This window comes from Ipomoea nil, unplaced genomic scaffold, assembly GCF_001879475.1.
Source record: "Ipomoea nil cultivar Tokyo-kokei standard unplaced genomic scaffold, Asagao_1.1 scaffold2279, whole genome shotgun sequence".
NCBI lineage: Eukaryota > Viridiplantae > Streptophyta > Magnoliopsida > Solanales > Convolvulaceae > Ipomoea > Ipomoea nil.
Window position 1 is genome coordinate 636,904 of NW_017618707.1, and position 24,261 is coordinate 661,164.

A 24,261-nucleotide genomic window follows, 5' to 3' on the forward strand; every position below is an offset into this window, starting at 1 on the left:
ACCAATCACAAATATTGTTACCAACTCCTTTCCAACATGGTTTATGGGTGCATTGGCATCTTGATGGAGGAGCAATGTGGACTGATGATCGCCGTGTTGTACCATTTGTGGGGAAGCCGGAATTCGGCCGTGTGGAAGAGGGTTCCCCCACGCCCAGCTAATGTTTGGAAGAGGGCTGCCACCGCCATGCACTCTTTCCGGCAGGTGCATCATCGCCCTGCACAGCCCACGCCGGTAGCAGCAATAGCGACCGAGGACCATGACGGCCCGCGGTGCTACGTCGATGCCAGTTTCCGGCAGGACACCGGGGATGCCACGTACAACATTGTTTTACTCTCTTCACGAGGTCGTTCATGGCAGCAAGAAATGGCAAACTACCGGTCTGTTTCTCAGCACTTATGGCGGAGGCCCTAGTTTTTAAGGAGGCGTTATCTTGGCTTATGGAAAAGAATGTCACAACGGTGAGCATTTTCACAGATTGCTCGGTTCTACGAAGTGTTTTACACCAGGAAACAACATCTATCTTGTCCTATGTTGGGGTCGTGGTGGATCAATGCAGGACTTCTATGTCATTATTTAGTTGTTGCTCATTTAGTTACGTTTCTTGGCAGGTTAATTTACATTCTCATACTCTAACTTAGTTAGCTCTTACTCAAGATCAGTCTATGTATTGGGATTCTATCACTCCTGACTCTATTGCTGCTTTGATTCATTAATACAATCATCTGATTGGCTTTCAAAAAAAAATTGACTATGAAGTACATAACAAACTATTCTAATTCAACTAGCTAACACAAATTGACTAAAAATAACTTTTGGTTCATATACTCAATTAGAAGATATATATTTGTCTCAATTCTGAACTTCATGTGACATATATCTCGTTACAAGAGTCTATATCCATAGAACGACTTGAATTCATCTTGGGCTTTCTCTTAAATGCTCTGAACACCCATTTTAGCATCTTGACTGTGATCTGAATTGTGTGCCCCAACACAAGAATCACGGCATGCCCAGCTAAGAAACAGGCCCCAATTCTGTACAAGAAAAGTGCTATGTTCATGTTCATCATGTTATTCCCCTTCGGAGTAATCATGTTTATGCAGAAGAAATAACTTAACCCAATCCCAGTGATGGCCACCCACATTATGATCATCATAATGTACATAAAGAACTTGCGGCTTAGCGGCAAACCGCTAATCAACAGCAGTATGATACTGAGAGATGCAAGAAAGCTGGTGGTGTTGGCCACCAGGAACATACTATAAACCGGCGGCTTGTAATAAGACATCACGGATTTCCCAATTGTACCATTTATCAGTGTGTCACTAGACGGTGCAGCTGCAGGTGCAGAGGCGACAAAGGAGGATTCGGAGTTTCCTGTAAAAGATAAGAAACCATTTATGTTGTTTTGGATTTCTGACTCTCTTATGACTGTGTTGTCTTGCAATAAACCGCCGGGAGGGCTGACAACTGCCTGGAAAGCCATTGTTGCGAGCAAAGAAGCCGCCACCATTAATGCGTCTCGCATTTTTTGAACCCAGTTCTCTTTTTTCGCATTTGGCGGCTTGGTATTATTGTTGCCGATTGGCTTTTTTCTTTTGTTTTTCTTCTTGTTGTTTCTGGAGGGTTGGCTCTGGGGGATTTGCATTTGTTTAGGTGCCTTGTGTTTCACATCATTATTTGTAGTTTGAAGGAGGATGTCCATAGGTGTTAACCCAATCAAGTCTTGATGAGCATCCACTTCTATTGTAGTATGCTTCACCAAATACTTCACAGTCTGCATGCAATGCAACCCATTAAGTGCATGCAATGCAACCCCTTTTCAAATATTTAATTAATTTGAATGAAAGTATTAATGTCTTATCAAATGCATAGCTCAATTATTATAAATGTAGAAAAGGGAATTGAAATAAACAATTGAATTGAAGATGGGATATGTTTGTATAGTATCTGGTATCTACTATCTAGTCAAATTAAAGGAATTAGTTACCAATGAATAGATACTACATTGTAACAGAGTCCGTAGTACTAAAAAAAAAAAGAATTAGTTACCAAGTCAAAATTTGAGATTAAATTTTGAATTATTATTATTATTATTATTGAGGGTCAAATATGCAATCGAACTATACACGATAATGCAATTAGGTCCCTAAACTAGCCAAATCCATGCAATTCTTCTAATTTGCAGGTTTCCATCATTTCCAAATTAAATTATTATTTTTTTCTAAAATAAATTTTTAAAAATAACTATTTAAAAATGCAAGGTACGGAGTGGGATGTGGAGTGTGGGAATGACATTTTTACAGCTCGTGATGCTAATTTAATTATGTGTAATCCAGTTAGTTTGCGGTTGCCACAGGATCGGTGGATATGGCGATGGGATCATAAGGGAGCTTACTCTGTCAAGTCTTGTTATAAGCACCTAACTAATGTGGCAGGGGATGAGCGCCAATGGGCTAGGATATGGAGCTTACACATACCACCAAAGGTGAAGATGTTTTGTTGGCAATTAGCATCTTTTTTTTTTTGGCTACTAGGGACAACCTAAATTACAAGCATGTTGCTTGTTTTCTCGATTGCCACATGTGCAGGGCTCAACCGGAATCGGCATTCCATCTTTTTTGCAAAGTGTCACCATACTGTTCGTATTTGGAATAAGCTGGGGTGGGGGTTTTTAGCTGGCTACACTGGTAATGACATTGGTGGTTGGTTTTTCTGGGCTTTGAATGCTTTGACTGTTACTGCTGTGCCTAACTTTGTAATGGTTTGCTGGGGTCTATGGGGTAGTAGGAATGATTTTGTGTGGAAGGATGTTGTATTCAATGGGGACTTGACAGTGCATAGGGCGGTAATGTTTTTGGTCAATTGGTGCCATGCGAATGAGGACAGTGGTGGAGGCCATGTTGCTGTACATGCTGCACGTTGGACCAAACCTGCAAGGGGGAGGTTGAAATTAAATTGTGATGCTGCCTTTAGCCAAGAACGAAATGCAATGGGGTTAGGTTGGGTGCTCCGCGATGACGAAGGATCCTTCCTAGCGGCCAAGAACATGGTATTGCCTGAATTTTTTTGGTGAAAGAACCGGAGGTAATTAGTATCCGGGAGGCACAAACCTGGGTGAAGAATACGGGGCTAGGGAGCGTGGATGTGGAGATGGAATGCCAGGAAGTGTATAACGCTCTACGTGCGCCTAGCTTTTGTTCAGCGTTTGGTTTTTTGGTAGATGATGTAAAGGATTTGGCATCATAGGGGATGTTGAATTTAGTTTTGTTAAGCGATCTGCGAATCGCGCCGCCGACGCTGTTGCGAAGGAGGCCTTTTCTGTGTCAGGTTGCGGGGGTGGATGGATACACCACCCTCTTTCCTTCTGAATGTTCTTGATTATGACTTAATGAATTAATCTTTCTTCTTCAAAAAAAATAATTATTTAAAATTATAAAAAAGAAAAACAGAACTTCCGGCCGGAGACTAAGAGTTTCTTCGTCTCCATCTCCGTCCATGAGACGAAGCTTCGTCTGGACGGAGATGTCTCCATGGCCGGAGACGAAGAAACTCTTGGCCGACCTCTCCGGCGGGAAGTTTTGTTTTGTTTTGTTTTGTTTTGTTTTGTTTTTTTTTTTAAATTTTAATTTTAAATAATTATTTTATTTTATTTTTAAATAATTTAATTTGAAATGACATGTTGGAAACTTGCAAATGAGAGAAATTGCATGAATTTGGTTAGTTTATGTTGGGTAATAAGGTTGAAAAAACCCCAAAATAATAATCCTACGGAAAGATTATTATTCTATGGGAAAACAGAAAAGCTGGGAAGGAAAAGAGGTGGGAAAACTGGGTAAGGGTTAGCACAAGTTTGAACGTAATGTTCTTTTCCTTAAAACCTTATTTGCTACATCCCCCACAAGTGCTAGGAGCGTTGTAGCCTAGGTTTCCCAGGATAAAACGTGCTACGATTCTTTGTTTAAGCACCTAAACAAAGAACCCGGCAAACAAAGCAAAGCTGGAACACAGATTGGCTAAAGAAGAGAGTAGAAGCATAGTTTTGAGAGGATAAAGCTACTGGAATTCCTTTGTTTCTCTACTGTGTAAAAAGCTACTGCTCTACCTCTCTTTATATAGGGATGTTGGAGTGATAGCATTCAACATGGCCATTAAATTGATATTAAAATCAATTGTGTAACACTTGTAACAGCCACCCACTAAGTAGGATTAAACTCAGTTTTAAAAAGGGATGTTGGAGTGATAGCATTCAACATGGCCATTAAATTGGTATTAAAACCAATTGTGTAACACCTGTAACAGCCACCCACTAAGTAGGATTAAACTCAGTTTTAAAATTGAAATTAAAACAGTGTTAATTCCAGTAACAGATGAGTTTAATCTTCTGAACATCTCTCGTGCGCGCTGTGGTGCAACCCGAGAGTGCACCTCTCGTGCTCTCGGTTTCGGTCGAACCAAGTGACTATATGTTTGGCATAACTTATGCCCGCAAGGCCAGCCAATTTTCGGACGACATTCGTGCCCGCAGGCACCGGCGCACGCAAGCTCGGGCTTGAAACAAGCCTTTTCGATCTCTTCTAGTTGGATTTTAATTTAGATAATTATTGTTTTTTTAGGTTCAGTGACCCCTAATTGCATTATCGTGTGCAGTTGGATGACATATTTGACTCTTATTATTATTATTATTATTATTATTATTATTATTATTATTATTATTATTAATATTATTATTATTATTATTATTATTATTATTATTATTATTATTATTATTATTATTATTATTATTATATGTCAATTCGCAAGCCATCTACGACTTATTCAAAGTCAATGGATAAAACATTTGATTGTTCTAGTTGGATTTTTTTTATATCTCTTGGTTATGTTGAAATATTTACATTTAAATTTTAATTATTAATTTATTAAATTTAATATTTAATTTTTGTGTAGTATACAATATGTTAAATGCTTTTGTTGGGCCAATGAAGGACCAAGCTAGTCATAATTGACTAGGGGATCGTTGGACAAATGCCTAAAGAGTCAAGTATAACATTATGCATACCTCTCGAAAATGTTGTGGTATGAATAAATAAAATTTCGCTTTCGCTACTAGTTATAACTTTTGATGTATAGTACTGGTAAGTGCTCGATAATGAGCAAAATTAAACCAAAAATTACTATCTAATCTCACTCATGTATAACAGCTTGCAATTCACGGGAAAATGCATTTTTGAGACACTAATGTTATCATATTGAAGGAAGAAACTAATGATAAGATTTAAAAAAGAAAACATACATACCTCAAATTGTTTATCTGCCACTGCAAGATGCAGAATCGTGTTGCCAAACCTATCTCTCTGATTCACAAAACCCTCACCACCATCTCCTATCATCTCCACCACAATCTTCAAAGCCTCCAACTGGCTATGCTTAACACACAAATGCAAAATGCTCTCTCCCAACCGCTCATCATCCACACCCATCATATCAACCAATCCACTTCTAGAAGACTTCCTTATTGCATCAATCAACTCCTTCAATACTTCAAGTCTTCCTTTCATGGCTGCAAGGTGGAGCGGTGTTAAGCCATCTCTATCACGACCCTTACACATCCCGGGATCAGCTAACACCAAAGCCCTAACCACATCAACGTGCCCTTTGGCTGCCGCGAGGTGAAGAGGGGAGGAATGCTTCGAGTTCAACTCCTTAACGAGTTGGGGTTTTCTTGTAATGATTTCCTTAACAAAATCATGGTACCCCAGCATCGCTGCAACATGCAATGGGGTCTCGGAATATATGTTCACTATGGTTCGGTCGAGAATCAAAGGATCTTCATGTAACAACCTCTTTAAGGTTCCCACATCTCCCTCTAGTGCAGCTTCAAAAACCCGCCTTTCCATTTTGATGTTTTTTAATTTGTCACAATATACACTGTACTATATATTGAGACACATATTTGGGTGTCTTATAGTTTTAGCTTCCATATTTTGAACTTTCCGCTAACGAAAGTTGAAAGAAGTTTCACACAATCTATATAGAGAGAGGCTGGCCTGGCCAGGTGGTATTTGAGAATATGAAATTGAAGTAGATGACAATTAAAAATCTGTTGAGTTTTTTTTTACTAGACAGGTTAGATGTGTAGATGAATGGCTTGCTTGTCTTTCACGGCTATTCAAAGTATGAAATGCAACATAAAATAATCTGTTAATGGAATAGTATAACTTGGACTCCTTATTTATGGATTTTCTCTTCTAAATTTTTATTTCTAAATCTTTCTAGAGACATCGCCAACCAATCCTCTTGGATTAGTCAAGTGGTTGAATTTATTCTTATTTAACATAGTATAAGTAAAGGAACAAATTTATAAAAATTAAAACACAGTGACAAGATTTATAATTCTAACAATTGAGAGAGCAAATGTGTGATTTTACCGATTAATTTATTTAAATGAAGCATTAGGTCGTCATCTAGACAATGGAAATTCTACAAATGTCAAAAAATAAGGTACTTATCATTATAATAAATAGAAATTAAAGGGTCTGTGATATTTTTATGAATAATTAAATTAATTATTTGTAAATGTCAATTCGCAAGCCATCAACGACTTATTCAAAATTTGAGCTAATTACTGTTGATACATAATCAATGGATGGCCAGGTGCATATATGGTATTTGAGAACATGATTAATTAATCAGAGTACAATTAAAAATCTTTTGAGTTTTTTGACTAGACAGATTATTATATGCGTAGATGAATATTGTATAATGGATTACTCGTCTTTCATTACTTTAATACAAACCATTCAAACTATAAAAGGTGACATTTCCTTTCAGAAAAAAAAAAGTGACATTTTTTTTCGGATCCTCTTTGCTTGTCATATTCATATCGTGTCATGACATGTATATATGAAACATATGCGTTTAATACATATTGTAACAGTTAATCTACTTTGAAATAATCATCCATCTCTTTTTTGGTAAATATTGTGATTTTAATTTGATTAATTTTAATAGACATTCCTCTTATACCTTGTACCTAATTTTTCTAATACTTTGAAATGATTTTGCCATCTTGTCTTTGTTGATATTCAAACTAGGTTTGCTAACCCTTATAAGTTATAAAAACAAGTCTACTTATACACATTCCTGCTTAGGACCAGTCTAAAAAGAATAGGGTCTTGTGCAGTAATTTAACTTCTACCCTTCTTTATATAATTGTGAAATAAAAAAAAATATTTATTGAAAATTTCTACCAAAATATAAATATTTTTTTAACATGCAAAAAAAAAAAAAAAAAAAAAAAAATCTATACAGAATTACAAATTATACAAAGTTAATTACTAAAATGGTCCATTGACTATAGCGAAATTATCAATTTGGTCCCAAGTTAACGGATTTCTAATGGCGGACCAAATTGGTTAAGATTTTTAAAGTTGAGGGACTTAATTAGTCAAAAAATAGTCAAGGACCAAATTAGTAATTTCGTTATAGGCAAGAGACCATTTCGGTAATTAACTCTAACACAAAACACATTGTACGTCTTATTTTACGAATTTATGTCTTATATTATGGGATTATGTTGTTAGACTATAGTTTATTATTATTATTATTATTAATGTTATGTTATGATGTAGTCTAGATTAGTCCTAGTCTAGTGGCTATTAGTTAGTTCTCTCTCCAGAGAGTATTAATTATAATCTGTTTCAGTTATTGAATTGATTATCTCTTTCCACATTCATCTGGTATCAGTTAGCCAGGCAAATTCCACGCAATTTTTTTTTCTTTTCTTTTCCCCTCCATCGACAATGTCCAGCAGCTCTGAGCGCACCGTAACCACCATCTCCTCCCCAAATAATTCCTCCAACACTTTAACAAGCGCACATCATTTCGTGTCGCTCAAGCTTACCCATCGGAATTACTTATACTGGCGGAGTCAGGTGATCCCGTTCCTCCGGGGTCAAGGTCTGCTAGGCTTCGTAGATGGTACACGGTCGCAGCCTTCACCATTCCTAGAGGTCCCCGCCGGCAGCAACTCCAGCGACAACATCTCCACGACGGAGAATCCGGCGTATGCAGCCTGGGTACAGCAGGACGCATCAATCCTCTCTCTTTTAATCTCCTCACTATCTGAGGAGGTGATGTATCTAGCTCTTGGACAAACCACCGCACGTGGTGTTTGGACTGCGGCAGAGACGGCCTTAGGATCATCCACGCAGGTTCGTTGTCTCAATCTGCTTGGGCAAATCCAATCCCTTCGCCAAGGAGACAGCTCCACCTCCGAATATCTGGGCAGGGCGCAGCATCTTGTTCAGGATCTCGCACTTGCCGGGAGGACTCTCACGCCGTCGGAGCAGAATTTGTACGTCTTTCGCGGTTTAAGGCCGGAATTCCGTTCAATGGCGTCCGCGTTGGCGATCAACGGCACGCCCGTTTCCATTCCGCAGTTGGCGGATTTTCTCTAGGCCCAACAATTCATCCATGAGGATGATTTCCCGTCGCACACATCGGCAGCAGTGGCTGGGTCTCCGTCGGCGATGTACGCATCGCGTGGTGGCGGTGGTCGTCGTCAGCATGGAGATGGCGGCCGGCAGTCACGTGGTGGCGGAGGACGCGGCAATCAACGAGGCGGCAGAGGAGGCCGCGGTCGGTGAGGTGGGGTGCGCTGCCAAATATGCAGCAAGCAGGGGCACTCCGCCGCATTTTGCTACCGGCGGTACTCCGAACCGCCGCCGACTGTTCATGTTGCTGTTGCAGGTGGCGGAACAGCGCCGGCATCCTCACCCTCGGTGACCACCTGGCTTCCAGACACGGGGGCCTCAATGCATGCTACCCCCGATTCCAGCATGCTCACGCAATCCGAGGAGTATCACGGTGACGACGTGTTGCGAGTGGGCGATGGCACAGGTTTGGCCATCTCGCGTGTGGGTCATGCAGCAATTCCGTCTATTAATAAATCTTTAAAAGTGTCCAGTATTTTACATGTTCCTGAATTGTCTGCATCGTTATTATCCGTTAATCGGTTTTCTAGAGATAATAACTGCTATTTTGAGTTTCACCCCACGTTTTTTGTTGTGAAGGACTGCATCACTCAGGCGGTCTTGCTTAAAGGGCCAAGCTCGGGGGGCTTGTATTCGCTGTCAGTTCCTAGCGCGCATTATGCTTTTGTTTCGGCTCGTGCCACTTCTGCGGTCTGGCATCAGCGTCTCGGTCACCCACACAGTCAGGCGCTTCATCGTGTTCTACGAGAATGCCCCGTTGAGTCCAATAAAACTACTGTTCCTAAATTGTGTGCTCCGTGTCAACTTGGCAAGTCTGCCCGATTTCCTTTAGATAGGGTAGTCAAGTCAAGTAATAATGTACTCGATTTAGTTTTTACTGATATATGGGGCCCCGCACCAGTTATTTCTGCGGATGGTTCCCGTTATTTTGTATTATTCGTAGATGATAACACCCGCTACTGTTGGTATTATCCTCTACGTCTTAAAACCGACATATATAAAATCTTTGATTTTTTCGGGCGACGGTAGAACGCACCTTTTCGTGTTCTATCAAGTCCATCCAGTCCGATTTGGGAGGGGAATACCAAAAATTACACAAACTTTTCACAAAGTTAGGGATTGTCCACAAGCAATCATGTGCCTACACACACGAGCAAAATGGCCGTGTGGAACGCCGGCATCGGCATATTGTCGAGACCGGCTTGGCGCTAATGGCACAAGCGTCTGTCCCACAACGCTACTGGGATCACGCATTTGAAACAGCCACCTTCCTAATCAACCGACTCCCGTCTGCTCCACTCCAGTTTGATACACCCTATTACCGCCTGTACAAAGTCCCACCCTCGTACACATATCTACGTGTGTTTGGGTGCCTTTGTTTTCCTTATCTCCGTCCGTATAACCGTCATAAAATCGAGTACCGGTCGAGTCCCTGTGTCTTCTTAGGTTACCCACCATCATTTAGGGGTTACCGCTGCATGAACCTGGACACCGGGAAGACCTACACTTGTCGTCACGTCCGCTTTGACGAGTCCACCTTTCCTTTTGCAGAAACTAGTCCCAAAGTTCGAGAAGTGCCGCCTGGCGTCCAAAGTGTACCATGGGGCTCTAGTCCCATTCTCCAAAGTGGCAGTGGTACCATATCAGCACCACCGAGTGCACCAGCACCATCGGTTCCTTGTGCACCGGCTCGTGCAACGAGGAAAAGGGGTCCACGGACACGGCCCCTGGAACGGGCCCACGTCATGCGGCTACGGCGTATGATTAAAGGGACTGGGGAACAACTTCAGGCACTCACAGCTTCAACTGCGGAGCCGACTTGCTATTCCCAAGCAGTTGGGCATCCACAGTGGCGAGACGCTATGGACCAAGAGTTCAATGCGTTACATCATAATGAGACGTGGCAGCTGGTTCCTGCTACACCGAGCATGAACGTTGTGGGGTGCAAATGGGTGTATCGCACTAAGCGCAAAGTCGATGGTTCGGTTGAGCGCTACAAGGCAAGGCTGGTGGCCAAGGGTTTCAACCAGGTTGCAGGCAAGGACTTCTTCGAGACATTTAGTCCCGTGGTCAAACCAACCACAGTTCGGATATTAGTGTCATTTGCCATATCACGCGGGTGGACACTCCGTCAACTGGATGTCCACAACGCCTTCTTGAATGGACACTTGTCTGAGACTGTCTACATGCGCCAGCCACCGGGGTATGAGGACCCTGATCATGTCTGTCACTTACGACGTTCCTTATACGGGCTTAAACAGGGCCCCGCGGGCCTGGTTTCATCGTCTACACAATTTCTTACTTGTAACAGGGTTTATTGCCTCCAAAACAGATGTGTCTCTGTTTCACTACTCAGCTGCAGATTCTCGTGTTTTCCTGCTTGTGTATGTAGACGATATCATCATGCTCGGAAATGATGCCACCTTAGTTGAGTCTCTACTACAGCGGCTAGCTGCGGCGTTTAAAATCAGGGATCTCGGGGCACCGACTTTCTTCCTTGGCATAGAAACCATCACAGTTCCAGATGGTATGATTCTCACACAGTGACGGTACATACGAGACATTCTGCAACGAGCGGGCATGACAGACTGCAAGCCGCTAGCCACACCAGCGTCTATTACTCAGCCAGTCAGCCAGTCCGATGAGCTTTTTGATAATCCGACACAGTTCAGACGGCTAGCGGGGGCACTTCAGTATCTTTCCATCACTCGACCGGATATATCCTATGCGGTCAATCGACTGTGCCAGTTTATGCACAGTCCCACACAGGAGCATTGGGGTTTGCTTAAGCGAGTTCTTCGCTATATAAAGGGGACTTTAGACTACGGGCTACGCATCTCACCATCCAGGACCTCGGAAATACATGCATACTCGGATTCGGACTGGGCCGGGTGTCCTGTGGATCGTAAGTCCACTAGTGGTTATGCTGTCTTCATTGGTACCAACCTTGTCTCATGGGTCTCTAGGAAGCAGCGTACAGTGGCTCGTTCGTCAACGAAGGCCGAATATAAGGGCTTAGCAGATGTCTGTGCAGAGGTTACATGGGTCCTATCTTTACTCCGTGAGTTGGGTCTTAACTCCACCACTCCTCCGACTCTTTGGTGCGACAATCTTGGAGCAACATACTTATGCGCCAATCCAGTCTTTCATGCGCGCACTAAGCATGTCGAGGTGGACTATCACTTCGTCCGGGACAAAGTTTCGTCTGGCGAGTTGTCAACTTCGTCTCCACCAAGGACCAGCTTGCTGATATATTTACTAAACCACTACCGGCTGCACGCTTTGGTGTTCTTCGCTCCAAACTCAATGTGGTGCATCACCCACCTTGCGCTTGAGGGGGAGTGTTAGACTATAGTTTATTATTATTATTATTATTATTAATGTTATGTTATGATGTAGTCTAGATTAGTCCTAGTCTAGTGGCTATTAGTTAGTTCTCTCTCCAGAGAGTATTAATTGTAATCTGTTTCAGTTATTGAATTGATTATCTCTTTCCACATTCATCTATGTGTCTATATGAGATTAACTATTTACATAAATTAGATATGAGAATAAGTAAAATATAAAACATTGTGTATGTATATCGTGTTATACGTTTCTGTGCATTATGTTACGAAATTCTGTACATTAAACATAATAATTCTGTACATGAAATTGATTAGTTGAAATTGATTTTCATATACACATTAACAATAATTACTGAGGAAACCATGCCCGATTATATCATTTTATAGGCTTTGGGCAGAGCAAAGAAAAAAAAAATCTAAATTTAACATATATTTTCGTACTTAAAATTAAATTACATAAGGAAAAAAAAAATACTAATATCAAATAACTTGAAATAAGATTTACAAGTTTTTAAAATGTATACATACACACTTCAAAAAGAAAAAAAAGTATACATAAACAATATTAATCATGAAAAAAAAAAAACAAATTCTAGGTGCTATTCTAAAGACAAAATAATCCACCGCATAGTGCCTTCATAAATAATAACTGATAAAAGTCAAATAGACCATTCAACTATATATCAAAATACAATCAGACACTCGAACTAAAAAAAAACCTCCAATTATACCCTCAAACTTGTTAAATAGGTTATTAATTGCATAAATTTAACAAGTTTAAGGGTTAATTGCACAAATTTAACATGTGATAAGTTGGAACTTGAATTGCTGGTTCGTTGGTCTTCTTGTACTAGAAGGAAATTATATTTGAAGACTATATGAATCCAAGATCAAGACCTACGATTGGTACAATAAGCAAAAAGGAGTAATCGCTCAACAAGCTACTCAGATGAAGCAAAGGAGAGAAGAAGACATGAGAAAAGTCAAAGAGCTAAGGAGAGTCTTGACAACAGGAAAATCGACTGTAATGTGATAAAATAATCGTGCATTTTCAAAAGTAGGACGATCTGAAAAGTTGAACAATTTTAAGAAAAAGACGTATGGGACTTGCGTTTGATGTCAAGAACGCATGTCCCAAATGTCTTTGTGAATTTTTTTTTAAAAAAAATTGTTTGAGGTATTTTATATGTCAGACACACAATTCGTACTTACGTTTGACGTATTTCTCTTACCATTAATACGCATTTTTGAGATGTTTGGTAGTGTATCACACATAGGACCGCAAGTCGCACTTGTGGTCTGGCGGTGGGATGCGACTTGGGTGAAGACCACAAGTCCCACTTGTTGTCTGGCGGCGGGGTGTCAGCGGCCATGTGGGTTGTAGGGTCGCCATTCAATTCAACCAAGGTTCATTTCAATTGCAGCGGCTGAGTTTGATGAAGATGGAAACCAAATTAACCCTCACATACATCCCAAACTACATGTCCTCTGCACCCTGGTATCTCAAATGCCCAGAAACCTTCTTTAAAGCATCAAAGAAAATGGAAGCCACATCCCACCGCCACACCCCAATTTTTTTAAAAATAATAATTTCACAAAGACATTTGGGACATGCGACCTCAAACGCATGTCTCAAACATCTTTTTCTTAAAATTGTCTAACTTTTCAGATGGTTCTATTTTTGGAAATGCATAATTGCTTTGTCACATTATAGTCAATTTTCCTAAACAATTCTACCAGAGGTCCTTTGTTTTTTATGTCAATTCTAAATTTTGTCATAGACTATTATTTTTGTCATTTAATATCTAAATTATTATTTTTTGGACACTTTTAGTTCTTCTCATGACTTTTTCTATTTTTAGTAAGGGTAACTTTGTCTTTTCATTTTTTATTTCAACCGGTTTAATTAGTTTAGGAATTTAGGTAACCTCTTATTTTTAGTAAGCATATTTTAAAATCGGGTTTTAGTAAAATCATAAACTAGTTAAACCGGTTGAAACCGGAAAAATAACAAAAGAAAAATATGAATGGACAAAAATGCTCTTACTAAAAGTAGGAAAAGTAATGAGAAAGATTGAAAGTGTCCAAAAAAATACTCCAATATGGGATGTTAAATGAAAAAAATAATAGTCTAAGACTAAATTTGGAATTGTCACCAAAGACAAAGGACATTTGGAAGAATTAACTTTTCTTAAAAAAAAGTATACATACACAATTAATCATGAAAAACAATTCTAGGTGCTATTCTAAAGGCAAAATAATCAATAACTACATAGTCGACGATAAATAAATAATTATAGTTTATAAAAGCGAAAAAACAATATTTTTTGAAACAAAGAATAAACAATTTGTCTCAGGTTGCCCATGCTTTGGCAACCGCAGTTATTGTGAGTCTATGTACTGGGAGGGTTCTCCCACGTCTTTTATTTGGGCGATGCTTTAATATGAAGTTTTGGAGTTTTAGATTTAAAAAAAAAAAGAATAAACAATTTAAAATCAAATATATTTACAAATAATATCATTGATTCATTTTTATCATAGTAAATTAATTATTAATAAAAAATTTAAAATAAAACTTACAAATATAGGCAAAACTATTGTACCCTTATTAACTTTTAAAATAACAAGCGTAAATACCAAAAATGATCCCTTAACTATAGCTAATTCACAAATTAGTCTCATCGACTATTGATTTTAACAAATTAAGTCCTTAACTTTTCAATTTTGATCCAATTTCGTGTTGAAATGACCGTCTACTTACCGTGATCAATAGTCAAGAATCAATTTGTGAATTTATCTATGGAAGAACCATTTTGGATATTTACGCAAACAACAATCATGTGACTTACCAATTAAGTTACTTTGTCTTTAAATAAAAATTTTGTGTGTGTATATGGGGGCTCCTAGCATGGGCCCTGAGTAAGGGTCCAACTAGCCCTTGCCCAAGGTGGCTCGGGAGGAAACTAAAATATAACTAATTTGTTTTAACAAAATAATGTATTTTAAATTGACTATGAAGCACATAACAATTTTTTTTTTTTTTTTTTTTGAATACTACTAACTTTGTTATAATACAATATTGGTTTATAACTACTTTCTCAAACTTATTGATATACAAAGAGTCAATACCGGTTACTTGATGCTAGACCACAAGATAAGTACATAACAAACTATTCTAATACAATAACACAAGTCCATACTTAATTAGAATATATATATATATATATATATATATATATATATATAATTTGTCTCAATTCTGAACTTAGCTTCTTCAATTCATGTGACATATATCTCGTTACAGGAGTCTATATCCATAGAACGACTTGAAGTCATCTTGGGCTTTCTCTTATATGCTCTGCACACCCACTTTACCATCTTGATTGTCATCTGAAGTGTGTGCCCTAACACAAGAATCACAGCATGCCCTGCTACCCAGCACGCCCCAATTATGGGCAAGTAAAACCCTATGTCGTTCATGTTATTCGTCTTCGGAGTAATCATGTTTATGCAGAAGAAATAACTTAACCCCATCCCAGTGATGGCCACCCACATTATGATCATCATAATGTACATAAACAACTTTCGGCTTAGCGGCAAACCGCTTATCAACAGCAGTATGATACTGAGAGATGCAAGAAAGCTGGTGGTGTTGGCCACCAGAAACATAATATAAACCGACGGCTTGTAATAAGACATCACGGATTTCCCAATTGTACCATTTCTACCGTTGTTGTTTATACTAGACGGCGACGGTGCAGGGGCGAAAAAGGAGGATTCATCTGAGTTTCCTGTAAAAGAAAAGAAATCACTTATGTCATTTTGGATATCTGAGTCTCCTATGAATATGTCGTTGGCTTGCAATAAACCGCCGGGAGGGCTGACAACTGCCTGGAACGCCATTGTTGCCAGCAAAGAAGCTGCCACCATTAATGCGTCTCGCATTTTTTGAACCCAGTGCCCTTTTTTTGCATTTGGCGGCTTGGTATTTGGCTTTTTTCTTTGGTTTTTCTTCTTGTTTCTGGAGGGTTGGCTCTGGGGGGTTTGTATTTGTTTAGGTCCCTTGTGTTTCACATCATTATTTGTAGTTTGAAGAAGGAGGATGTCCATAGGTGTTAACCCAATCAAGTCTTGATGAGCATCCACTTCTATTGTAGTATAGTTGAGCAAATACTTCACAGTCTGCATGCATGCAACGGAACCCATGCTCTCTTGGTAAGTTACGTATCGTAGTAACAAATATTATATTATATTCATTATCATCAATGTTACGTTAAATAATGCAAGTTCCTAGCTTAGCTTATATAATCTGAAAATAAATTTCCACTGATGGATATATTGGACCCGGAACGAACCGACCCAGAGAGACGGACCCGAGGCGCCTCGGCCCAACCCCTTGGGCCGTGGCCGGGTCGGCCCAAAGCAACTCGGCCATGGGCCGTGCCCGGCCACGGACGAGCTCGGTACACCCGAGCTCGTCACCATGGACCCGGCTACTGCTGAGCCAAGCCGGTCCGTGGTGGACTCGGCTAGCCCGAGCTCGGCACATGCCCGGCTCGGCCATGCCGAGTCGCCCCCGGTCCCAGAGGGGACGCGGTCAAAGCGGGCCGATCTAACCACCCCCGGTTCTAGGGGTGCTGTTGGGGGTTGAGCTGGTATAAAAAGCTCCCTCCTTGTCCTAACAAAGGACCCTGATCATTATCTTACACAACACAACATATTCCTGAATTACTATCTTCTAGCATTATTGTCCTAATCAAGTCTTGTAATAGCTTATTAGCGACAATTAATACAATATACGGTCCCTGCGGCCTTACGATATCTCTGCGTTACATTATTTATTTCGTACGTATTCTTATCCGGGTTTAATAATTCGGGCTACCCCGGGTGAATTAAATCCATCATTGGTGCTCTTGTTGAGAGCTGCTGTACCAGCTCAAGCGTGTTCTATATTCAGTGGTCCACCGCGACCAGCTACCATGATAAGGTCGAGATCCAACTCTCCACCACACCAACGGTTCCCGTAGCACCCAGCTCGCCGCAACCGAGAACGGCCCCAACTGGGCCCCCAACCTCCAACCGGCCGCCTCCACTAGGTCGGATACTTGAGAGATCACCTCACCAACCATCACAGCGGTGGGGTGCCATCTTCCATCGTCCCTCCTCCAAATCTCGCCCCGCTACAGGAGGGGGCGGTTACCCTTTAGCAATCCTTTACGACTTTGGCTCACCTCATAGAGGGTCCCCAAGGAGGTGCGCACGACGGTCTGGAGGCCACACAAAGGATGCCGACCCCGCCTCCACCTCCCTCAAGGGGCGCACCGGTCCAAGCACCCCGCTACCTCGGGCACTCAACACTCAAATCGAAGAGGATGTCAACTCACCCCGACCATCGGACACGCGGGGAGGGGGTGACATCTGCCAAGATCACCATCGAGAGGGTGATAGAAGGAGGTCGTCCCATGTTAGGCCCGCCTTTAAGAGGCTGGGCATGCGCGTGTCGGTCCGAGATAGGTTGGGCCCAAGGCCAACCCCTAACGCACTACAAGCGGAGGAATCATGTCCCCGAAGGTCGCCAAGCCGCGGGGCTCGAGCTCCGCCGCGACGCGAGTAGGCCTCCCGAGATGAGAGGTCGGGAAACAAATGGTCGAGCTCCAAGCACCAATCGTGACGAGGTCGAGCAGCTCCGTAAGCGAATGAACGAGCTCCCAGAGGGGATGAATCGCGCCCCAACAAGCTACCACCTTGTCGACCCACCCCGTTGAGGGGCTCCAAAGAGGTGTCCGAGCCCTCTTGCTTGGCCCCGACGTCTCTCGAGGGGTGCCTACATTTACCCCGCCCCTCCCAAGGGGGCGTGATAGGTCGAGCACCCGGCTCCCCCGAACCCCAGGAGCTCAAATATTGACATATGTTCTTATTAACCCATGGTTGCGGTCGTGCGTGTCGCCCCTGACCTTGTCATTTACCTAACGGTAGTACATGGGGGACGCCCCACTCACTACCTAACGGAAGAACATGTTATGGGTTGCTTTCCCCTTGACAAGGTCAAAGCCAAACCGGTGGGGAGAACCTACATAGTCCCCCGTGATATACACAACAAGAAGTCCTCCAATGACACCTTGCTACATTAGGTGTCAGTCGTAGAGGAGGTCCACAATGGGACCTGCCCGGTCCACCGGGGGGTCCGTCCCCTGTAATGATGTTTTAAGAGGTGGAGCATTCCCTCCAAAGATGTTGCAAGAGGTGATCCGTCCTCTCCAATAATGTTTCAAGAGGTCATCCGTCCTCTCCAATGATGTTTCCAGAGGTCGTCCGTCCTCTCCAATGATGTTTCAAGAGGGGGAACGTCTCCTCCAACGATGTTTTAAGAGGTGGAGCGTCCCCTCCAAAGATGTGGCAAGAGGTGATCCATCCTCTCCAATGATCTTCCAAGAGGTGGGACGTCTCATCCTACAACGTTTTAAGAGGTGGAGCATCCCCTACAACGACGTTTCAAGTCCCTCCAACGATGTTGTAAGAATCGAGTACTCACCTGACCTCCCCAACCGTACCCTAAGGGGGCACGAGGTTCGACCTCGCGTACCAACCCCGACGGGAGAGCCCGATAGCTTAGTCCGGCAGGACTTGGCTCATGCGGGTAGTGTACCCTAAGGGGGCACGAGCTCCGACCTCGCGTACCAACCCTGACGGAAGAGCTCGGTGGCTTAGTCCGGCAGGAATCGACCCAAGTGGCTTGCGCACCCTAAGGGCGCACGAGGTCCGACCTCACGTACCAACCCCGACGGGAGAGTCCGAGGGCTTAGTCCGGCAGGACTTGGCTCATGCGGGTAGCGTACCCTAAGGGGGCACGAGGTCCGACCTCGCGTACCAACCCCGACGGAAGAGCTCGGTGGCTTAGTCCGGCAGGACTCGGCCCAAGCGGCTTGCGCACCCTAAGGGGGCACGAGGTCCGACCTCGCGTACCAACCCCGACGGGAGAATCCGATGGCTTAGTCCGGCAGGACATGGCTCATGCGGGTAGCGTACCCTAAGGGGGCACGAGGTCCAACCTCGCGTACCAACCCCGAAAGAAGAGCTTGGTGGCTTAGTCCGGCAGGACTCGGCCCAAGCGGCTTGCGCACCCTAAGGGGGCACGAGGTCCGACCTCGCGTACCAACCCCGACGGGAGAGTCTGATGACTTAGTCCGGCAGGACTTAGCTCATGCGGGTAGCGCACCCTAAGGGGGCACGAGGTCCGACCTCGCGTACCAACCCCGACGGAAGAGCCCGGTGGCTTAGTCCAGTAGGACTAGGCTCAAGCGGCTAACATACCCTAAGGGGGCACGAGGTCCGACCTCGCGTACCAACCACGACGGAAGAGCCCGGTGGCTTAGTCCGGTAGGACTAGGCTCAAGCGGCTAACGTACCCTAAGGGGGCACGAGGTCCGACCTCACGTACCAACCCCGACGGAGGTGCCCGGCGGCTTAGTGGTCCAGGGGGACTAGGCCTCAAACGGTTAACATAAGGCATTGTGCTAAAAAAAAATGAATCAATAAGGGAGAGCTGATTGTCCATTCAAAACGCCAAGTCAATACAATGTGCCCACCTCCCAGAGGGGAAACATAAAATGTGCCCACCTCCGAGAGGGGAAGCATGTTTAACGAAGCAAAGACAAAAGAAAGTATCTCCCGGAGGAGAGACATAAAATGTGCCCACCACCGGGAGGGGGAACATGTTTAACAAAGCAAAGACAAAAGGAAGTACCTCCCGGAGGGGAGACATAAAATATGCCCACCTCCAGGAGGGGAAGCATGCTTATCGAAGCAAGGTACAAAAGGACACACCTCCCGGAGGGGGCCATAAGATATGCCCACCTCATGGATGGGAGACATAAAATATGCCCACCTCCCTGAGGGGAGTCATAAAATGTGCCCACCGCCCGGAGGAGAGACACAAATGTGCCTACCTCCGGGGGGAGAAGCATGTTAGGAAAAGTACAAAGTGGTGGAGCGGAAGACGGAACCATATGATAAAGAAGGGATGACGCTAATCAAGCCGCTATCAAGTCTAATCCTTGAGGTTGGGGTCAGTCACGTTGGGGTCGGCCACGTTGGGGTCGGTCACGTTGGGGTCGGTCACGTTGGGGTCGGCCACGTTGGGGTTGGCCGTGTGGGGCTCGGATCCGTGGAGTGCGACTCGTGTTTACTCTCCTCCATTAACGAACCTCGGCCCAAGAGGGGCTACCTCATGAGCTCACCCAAGAGGAGGACGACTACCCCATGAGCTCGCCCAAAAGTGAACTCAGAAATCAAAGTCTCATACACGATGCCAGGGAGTCCAAGACTTGTTAGTGTTCTTGCGGAAGAGAAGAAGTCTCACTCATGATGGATATCTTACGATTGGAGCAAATCGACCCGGGAAAGCGGAACAAGGAAGTATGGAATAGACCCGGGGCATAGTGGTGAGGCCCCTTACTCGGCCCAAGGTGCCTCGGTCATGGTGAGCTCGGTCACAGGAGGTCGGCTAATTATTAACTCGGGGCAATCGCGTGGGAGTCGGCTCGCAATGTGTCTACTCTCTATCGTTGTCGACTTATCACAACGAAGAGAGTGGGGGACTCGTGATGGATATATTGGACCCGGAACGAACCGACCCAGAGAGACAGACCCTAGGCGCCTCGGCCCAACCCCTTGGGCCGTGGCCGGGTCGGCCCAAAGCAACTCGGCCATGGGCCGAGCCCGGCCACGGACGAGCTCGGTACACCCGAGCTCGTCACCATGGACCCGGCTACTACCGAGCCAAGCCGGTCCATGGTGGACTCGGCTAGCCCGAGCTCGGCACATGCCCGGCTCGGCCATGCCGAGTCGCCCCGCTTTGGACCCGGTCCCGGAGGGGACGCGGTCAAAGCGGGCCGATCTAACCACCCCCGGTTCTAGGGGTGCTGTTGGGGGTTGAGCTGGTATAAAAAGCTCCCTCCTTGTCCTAACAAAGGACCCTGATCATTATCTTACACAACACAACATATTCCTGAATTACTATCTTCTAGCATTATTGTCCTAATCAAGTCTTGTAATAGCTTATTAGCGACAATTAATACAATATACGGTCCCTGCGGCCTTACGATATCTCTGCGTTATATTATTTATTTCGTACGTATTCTTATCCGGGTTTAATAATTCGGGCTACCCCGAATGAATTAAATCCATCATCTACAATTCCACATGTATATGTCAATTCGCAAGCCATCTACGACTTATTCAAAGTCAATGGATAAAAGACATTTGATTGTTCTAGTTGGATTTTCTTTTATATCTCTTGGTTATGGTAGAATATTTTCATTTAAATTTTAATTATTAAATTATTAGATTTACTTCTTAATTTTTGTGTGAGTTAATTCCACCATAGGTTCATTGTCTTTGGTGGCAATTTTAAATTTAGTTCAGACTATCTTTTTGCCATTTACCGTCCCTAGACTATTATTTTTTGGACACTTTTAGTCTTTCTCAGGACTTTTTCTATTTTTAGTAAGGACATTTTTGTCTCTTCATATTTTTCTTTTGTTATTTTTCTGGTTTCAACTGGTTTAATTGATTTAGGACTTTAATAAAAATCGGTTGAAAAATATTATTACTAAAAATCAGAGATTACCTAAACTTATAAACCAATTAAACCGGTTGAATTCGGAAAAATAATAAAAGAAAAATATGAAAAGATAAAAATGTCTTTACTAAAAATAGGAAAAGTGATGACAATGACTAAAAGTGTCCAAAAAATAATAGTTTAGGGATGTTAAATGGCAAAAGCGATAGTCTCGGACTAAATTTAAAATTGCCACCAAAGACAAGGGACCTCTGGTGGAATTAGTATACAATATGTTAAATGCTTTTGTAGGGGCGGATGCCAATGAAGGGCAAAGTTATAGGTAGCTAGGGGACGAAAAGTTATGATTTTTTTTTTTTTAATTATCGACTAACATTATTGTTGGATTGAAATAACGAGATTTAATTTCCAACCGTGGCAGATGCCTAAAGAGTCAAGTAGGGATGGAGCCAGAAATTCGGTTGGGGGGGGGGGGGGGGGCGAAGAAGTAGCGACAGATTCAGAAATTGTTTTCAGTAAAGGCGAAATATTAAAACAAAAGAGATAATTTTAAAAAAAAATTAAACACATCTCATTATTAATATAAAAGAATGTTATATATATGTGTGTATTAAATATTAAAAAGTTGTTAAAAACGTGACTGTGTTGAAACCATAGGGAAGGAGTTAAAAAAAAAAACTGTTGAAGCCAACTATAAAACTATGTTAAAGCCAAAATTCCAACACATATCCTTTATCATAACTCAACATGTGCTCAATCAACTCATCTAAATCAACTCTTGTTAACATTCAATAGTTTTATTTTACTAATACTAACACATGTACTATATATACATATATACATACAAAAATTATATATGGGGTGGGGGTGGGGGTGGGGTGAGGGGGCAGCTGCCCCTTGCCCCCCCTTTGGCTCCGTCCCTAGAGTCAAGTATAGCATCATGTATGCCTCTTAAAATGTGGCGGTATGAAGAAATAAAGTAGCGCCTTCGCTATTATTTATAATTTTTGGCATATAGTTGTGGTCGCGCTTAATAATGAGCGAAACCAACAACCGCTATTTAAAAGTGTAGATTGTGTATATCTCACTCGTGTGTAACAGCTTGCAAACCACATGAAAATGCCTTTTGTTCTTTAAAATGTGATATATGGCAAGAAGTAGCTATTTTTGAGACACGTACTAATGATTAAGGGTCATTATTGTTCAAATGAGTCTACCCCTTCTCATGGGTCCATATAAACAGATATGATCCATTAAAAGTTAGAGATTAATGGTCTTGATTTTTCACAATTGTGCACTTCATAGACAATTGCACAGTTGAAAAAATCTAGCTAAACCATTAATCTCTAACTTTAATATACCGATCTGTTCATATGGACTTATAGGAAATGGTGGACTTATTTGATCATGAGTCATGATTAAGATTTAAAAAAAGAAACAAACAAAAAAAAAAAAAAAAAAAAAAAAAAAAAAAAAAACATTGCATACGTACCTCAAATTGTTTATCTGCCACTGCAAGATGCAGAATGGTGTGGCCAGAACTATCTCTCTGATTCACAAAATCCCCACCACCATCTCCTATCATCTCCACCAGAATCTTCAAAGCCTCCAACTGGCTATGCTTAACACACAAATGCAAAATGGTCTCTCCCAACCGCTCATCATCCACACCCATCATATCAACCAATCCACTACTAGAAGACGATGATATTGCATCAATCAACTCCTTCAATACTTCAAGTCTTCCTTTCATGGCTGCGAGGTGGAGCGGTGTTAGGCCATCTCTATCACGAGCCAAACACATCCCAGGATCAACTAACACCAAAGCTCTAACCACATCAACGTGCCCTTTGGCCGCCGCGATGTGAAGAGGGGAGGAATGCTTCGAGTTCAACTCCTTAACGAGTTGGGGTTTTCTTGTAATGATTTCCTTAACAAAATCATGGTACCCCAACATCGCTGCAACATGCAATGGGGTCTCGGAATAAGTGTTCACTATGGTTCGATCCAGAATCAAAGGATCTTCATGTAACAGCCTCTTTAAGGTTGCCACGTCTCCCTCAAGTGCAGCTTCAAAAACCCCCCTTTCCATTTTGATGTTTTTTTAATTTGTCACAGTATACATACACTGTACTATATATTGAGACATATTTGGGGTGTCTTATAGTTTTAGCTTCTTCCATATTTGAACTTTCCACTAACGAAAGTTGAAAGAAGTTTCACACAATATTCTATGTTGTCTTCATTAACATATAGAGGCTGGCATGGCCACGTGGTATTTGAGAATATGAATTGAAGCAGCTGATGGTTACATTTAAAAAAATCTGGCGATTTTTTTGCTTATATGTGTGTAGACGAATAGCTTGCTTGTCTTTCACGGCTTTAGTACAAACTATTCAAAGTATGAAATGCAACTTAAAAATAATCTGTTACTGTAACTTGGACTCCTATTAATGGATTTTCTCTTCTGAATGACTAAATTTGTATTCTAATATATCTTTCAAAGAGACATCGCCTACCAATCCTGGCCTCTTGGAAAGTTTTTTTTTTTTATTTTTATTTTATTTTTTTGGATAGCATATAAGCACTTTTAGCACTTTTTCTATCAGTATGTCATTGCAGGTTGGCAAATTATTGTGTGGACCATGCATGATTCAAATAGATGTATGGACTATGAACATAAGATATATTTTTAATTTACTAAAAGTACATTTTTTGATAATATATAAAATAATGTACTTACAAATAATGTACTTTATGTACATAAATAATGTACTTTTAATATATTAAAATTATATTTTTATTTATGGTCCAGCATGGCCCATGTAATAATGTT

General features: G+C 42.1%; 1 protein-coding gene across 2 annotated transcripts; it reads right to left on the minus strand.

Moving 5' to 3' along the window:
* Positions 1 to 754: 754 nt before the first annotated feature.
* LOC109150326 (ankyrin repeat-containing protein NPR4-like) lies at positions 755 to 23,532 on the minus strand. Of its 2 annotated transcripts, none has more exons than XM_019298222.1 (3): positions 22,918 to 23,532; positions 15,111 to 16,027; positions 755 to 863 (listed from the first exon to the last, which is right to left on the minus strand). In XM_019298222.1, exons 1-2 carry the CDS (start codon positions 23,515 to 23,517, stop codon positions 15,125 to 15,127), a joined length of 1,503 nt encoding a protein of 500 aa, XP_019153767.1. In that variant the 5' UTR covers positions 23,518 to 23,532; the 3' UTR covers positions 755 to 863; positions 15,111 to 15,124. The 2 variants fall into 2 exon arrangements, with proteins under 2 accessions (XP_019153767.1, XP_019153766.1); XM_019298221.1 differs by having other exon boundaries at positions 808 to 1,327; positions 15,581 to 16,027.
* Between the last annotated feature and the right edge of the window lie 729 nt (positions 23,533 to 24,261).

What these genes read in the sequence shown, in the direction of transcription:
- LOC109150326 (XM_019298221.1), bottom strand. Translation starts at nt 23,517, where the DNA reads ATGGAAAGGGGGGTTTTTGAAGCTGCACTTGAGGGAGACGTGGCAACC. An exon ending in TGGCAGATAAACAATTTGAG is followed by an intron (nt 16,028 to 22,917) that starts GTACGTATGCAA and finishes GCATGCATGCAG; the next exon opens with ACTGTGAAGTATTTGCTCAA. An exon ending in CGTCGCCGTCTAGTATAAAC is followed by an intron (nt 1,328 to 15,580) that starts AACAACGGTAGA and finishes GCACCGTCTAGT; the next exon opens with GACACACTGATAAATGGTAC.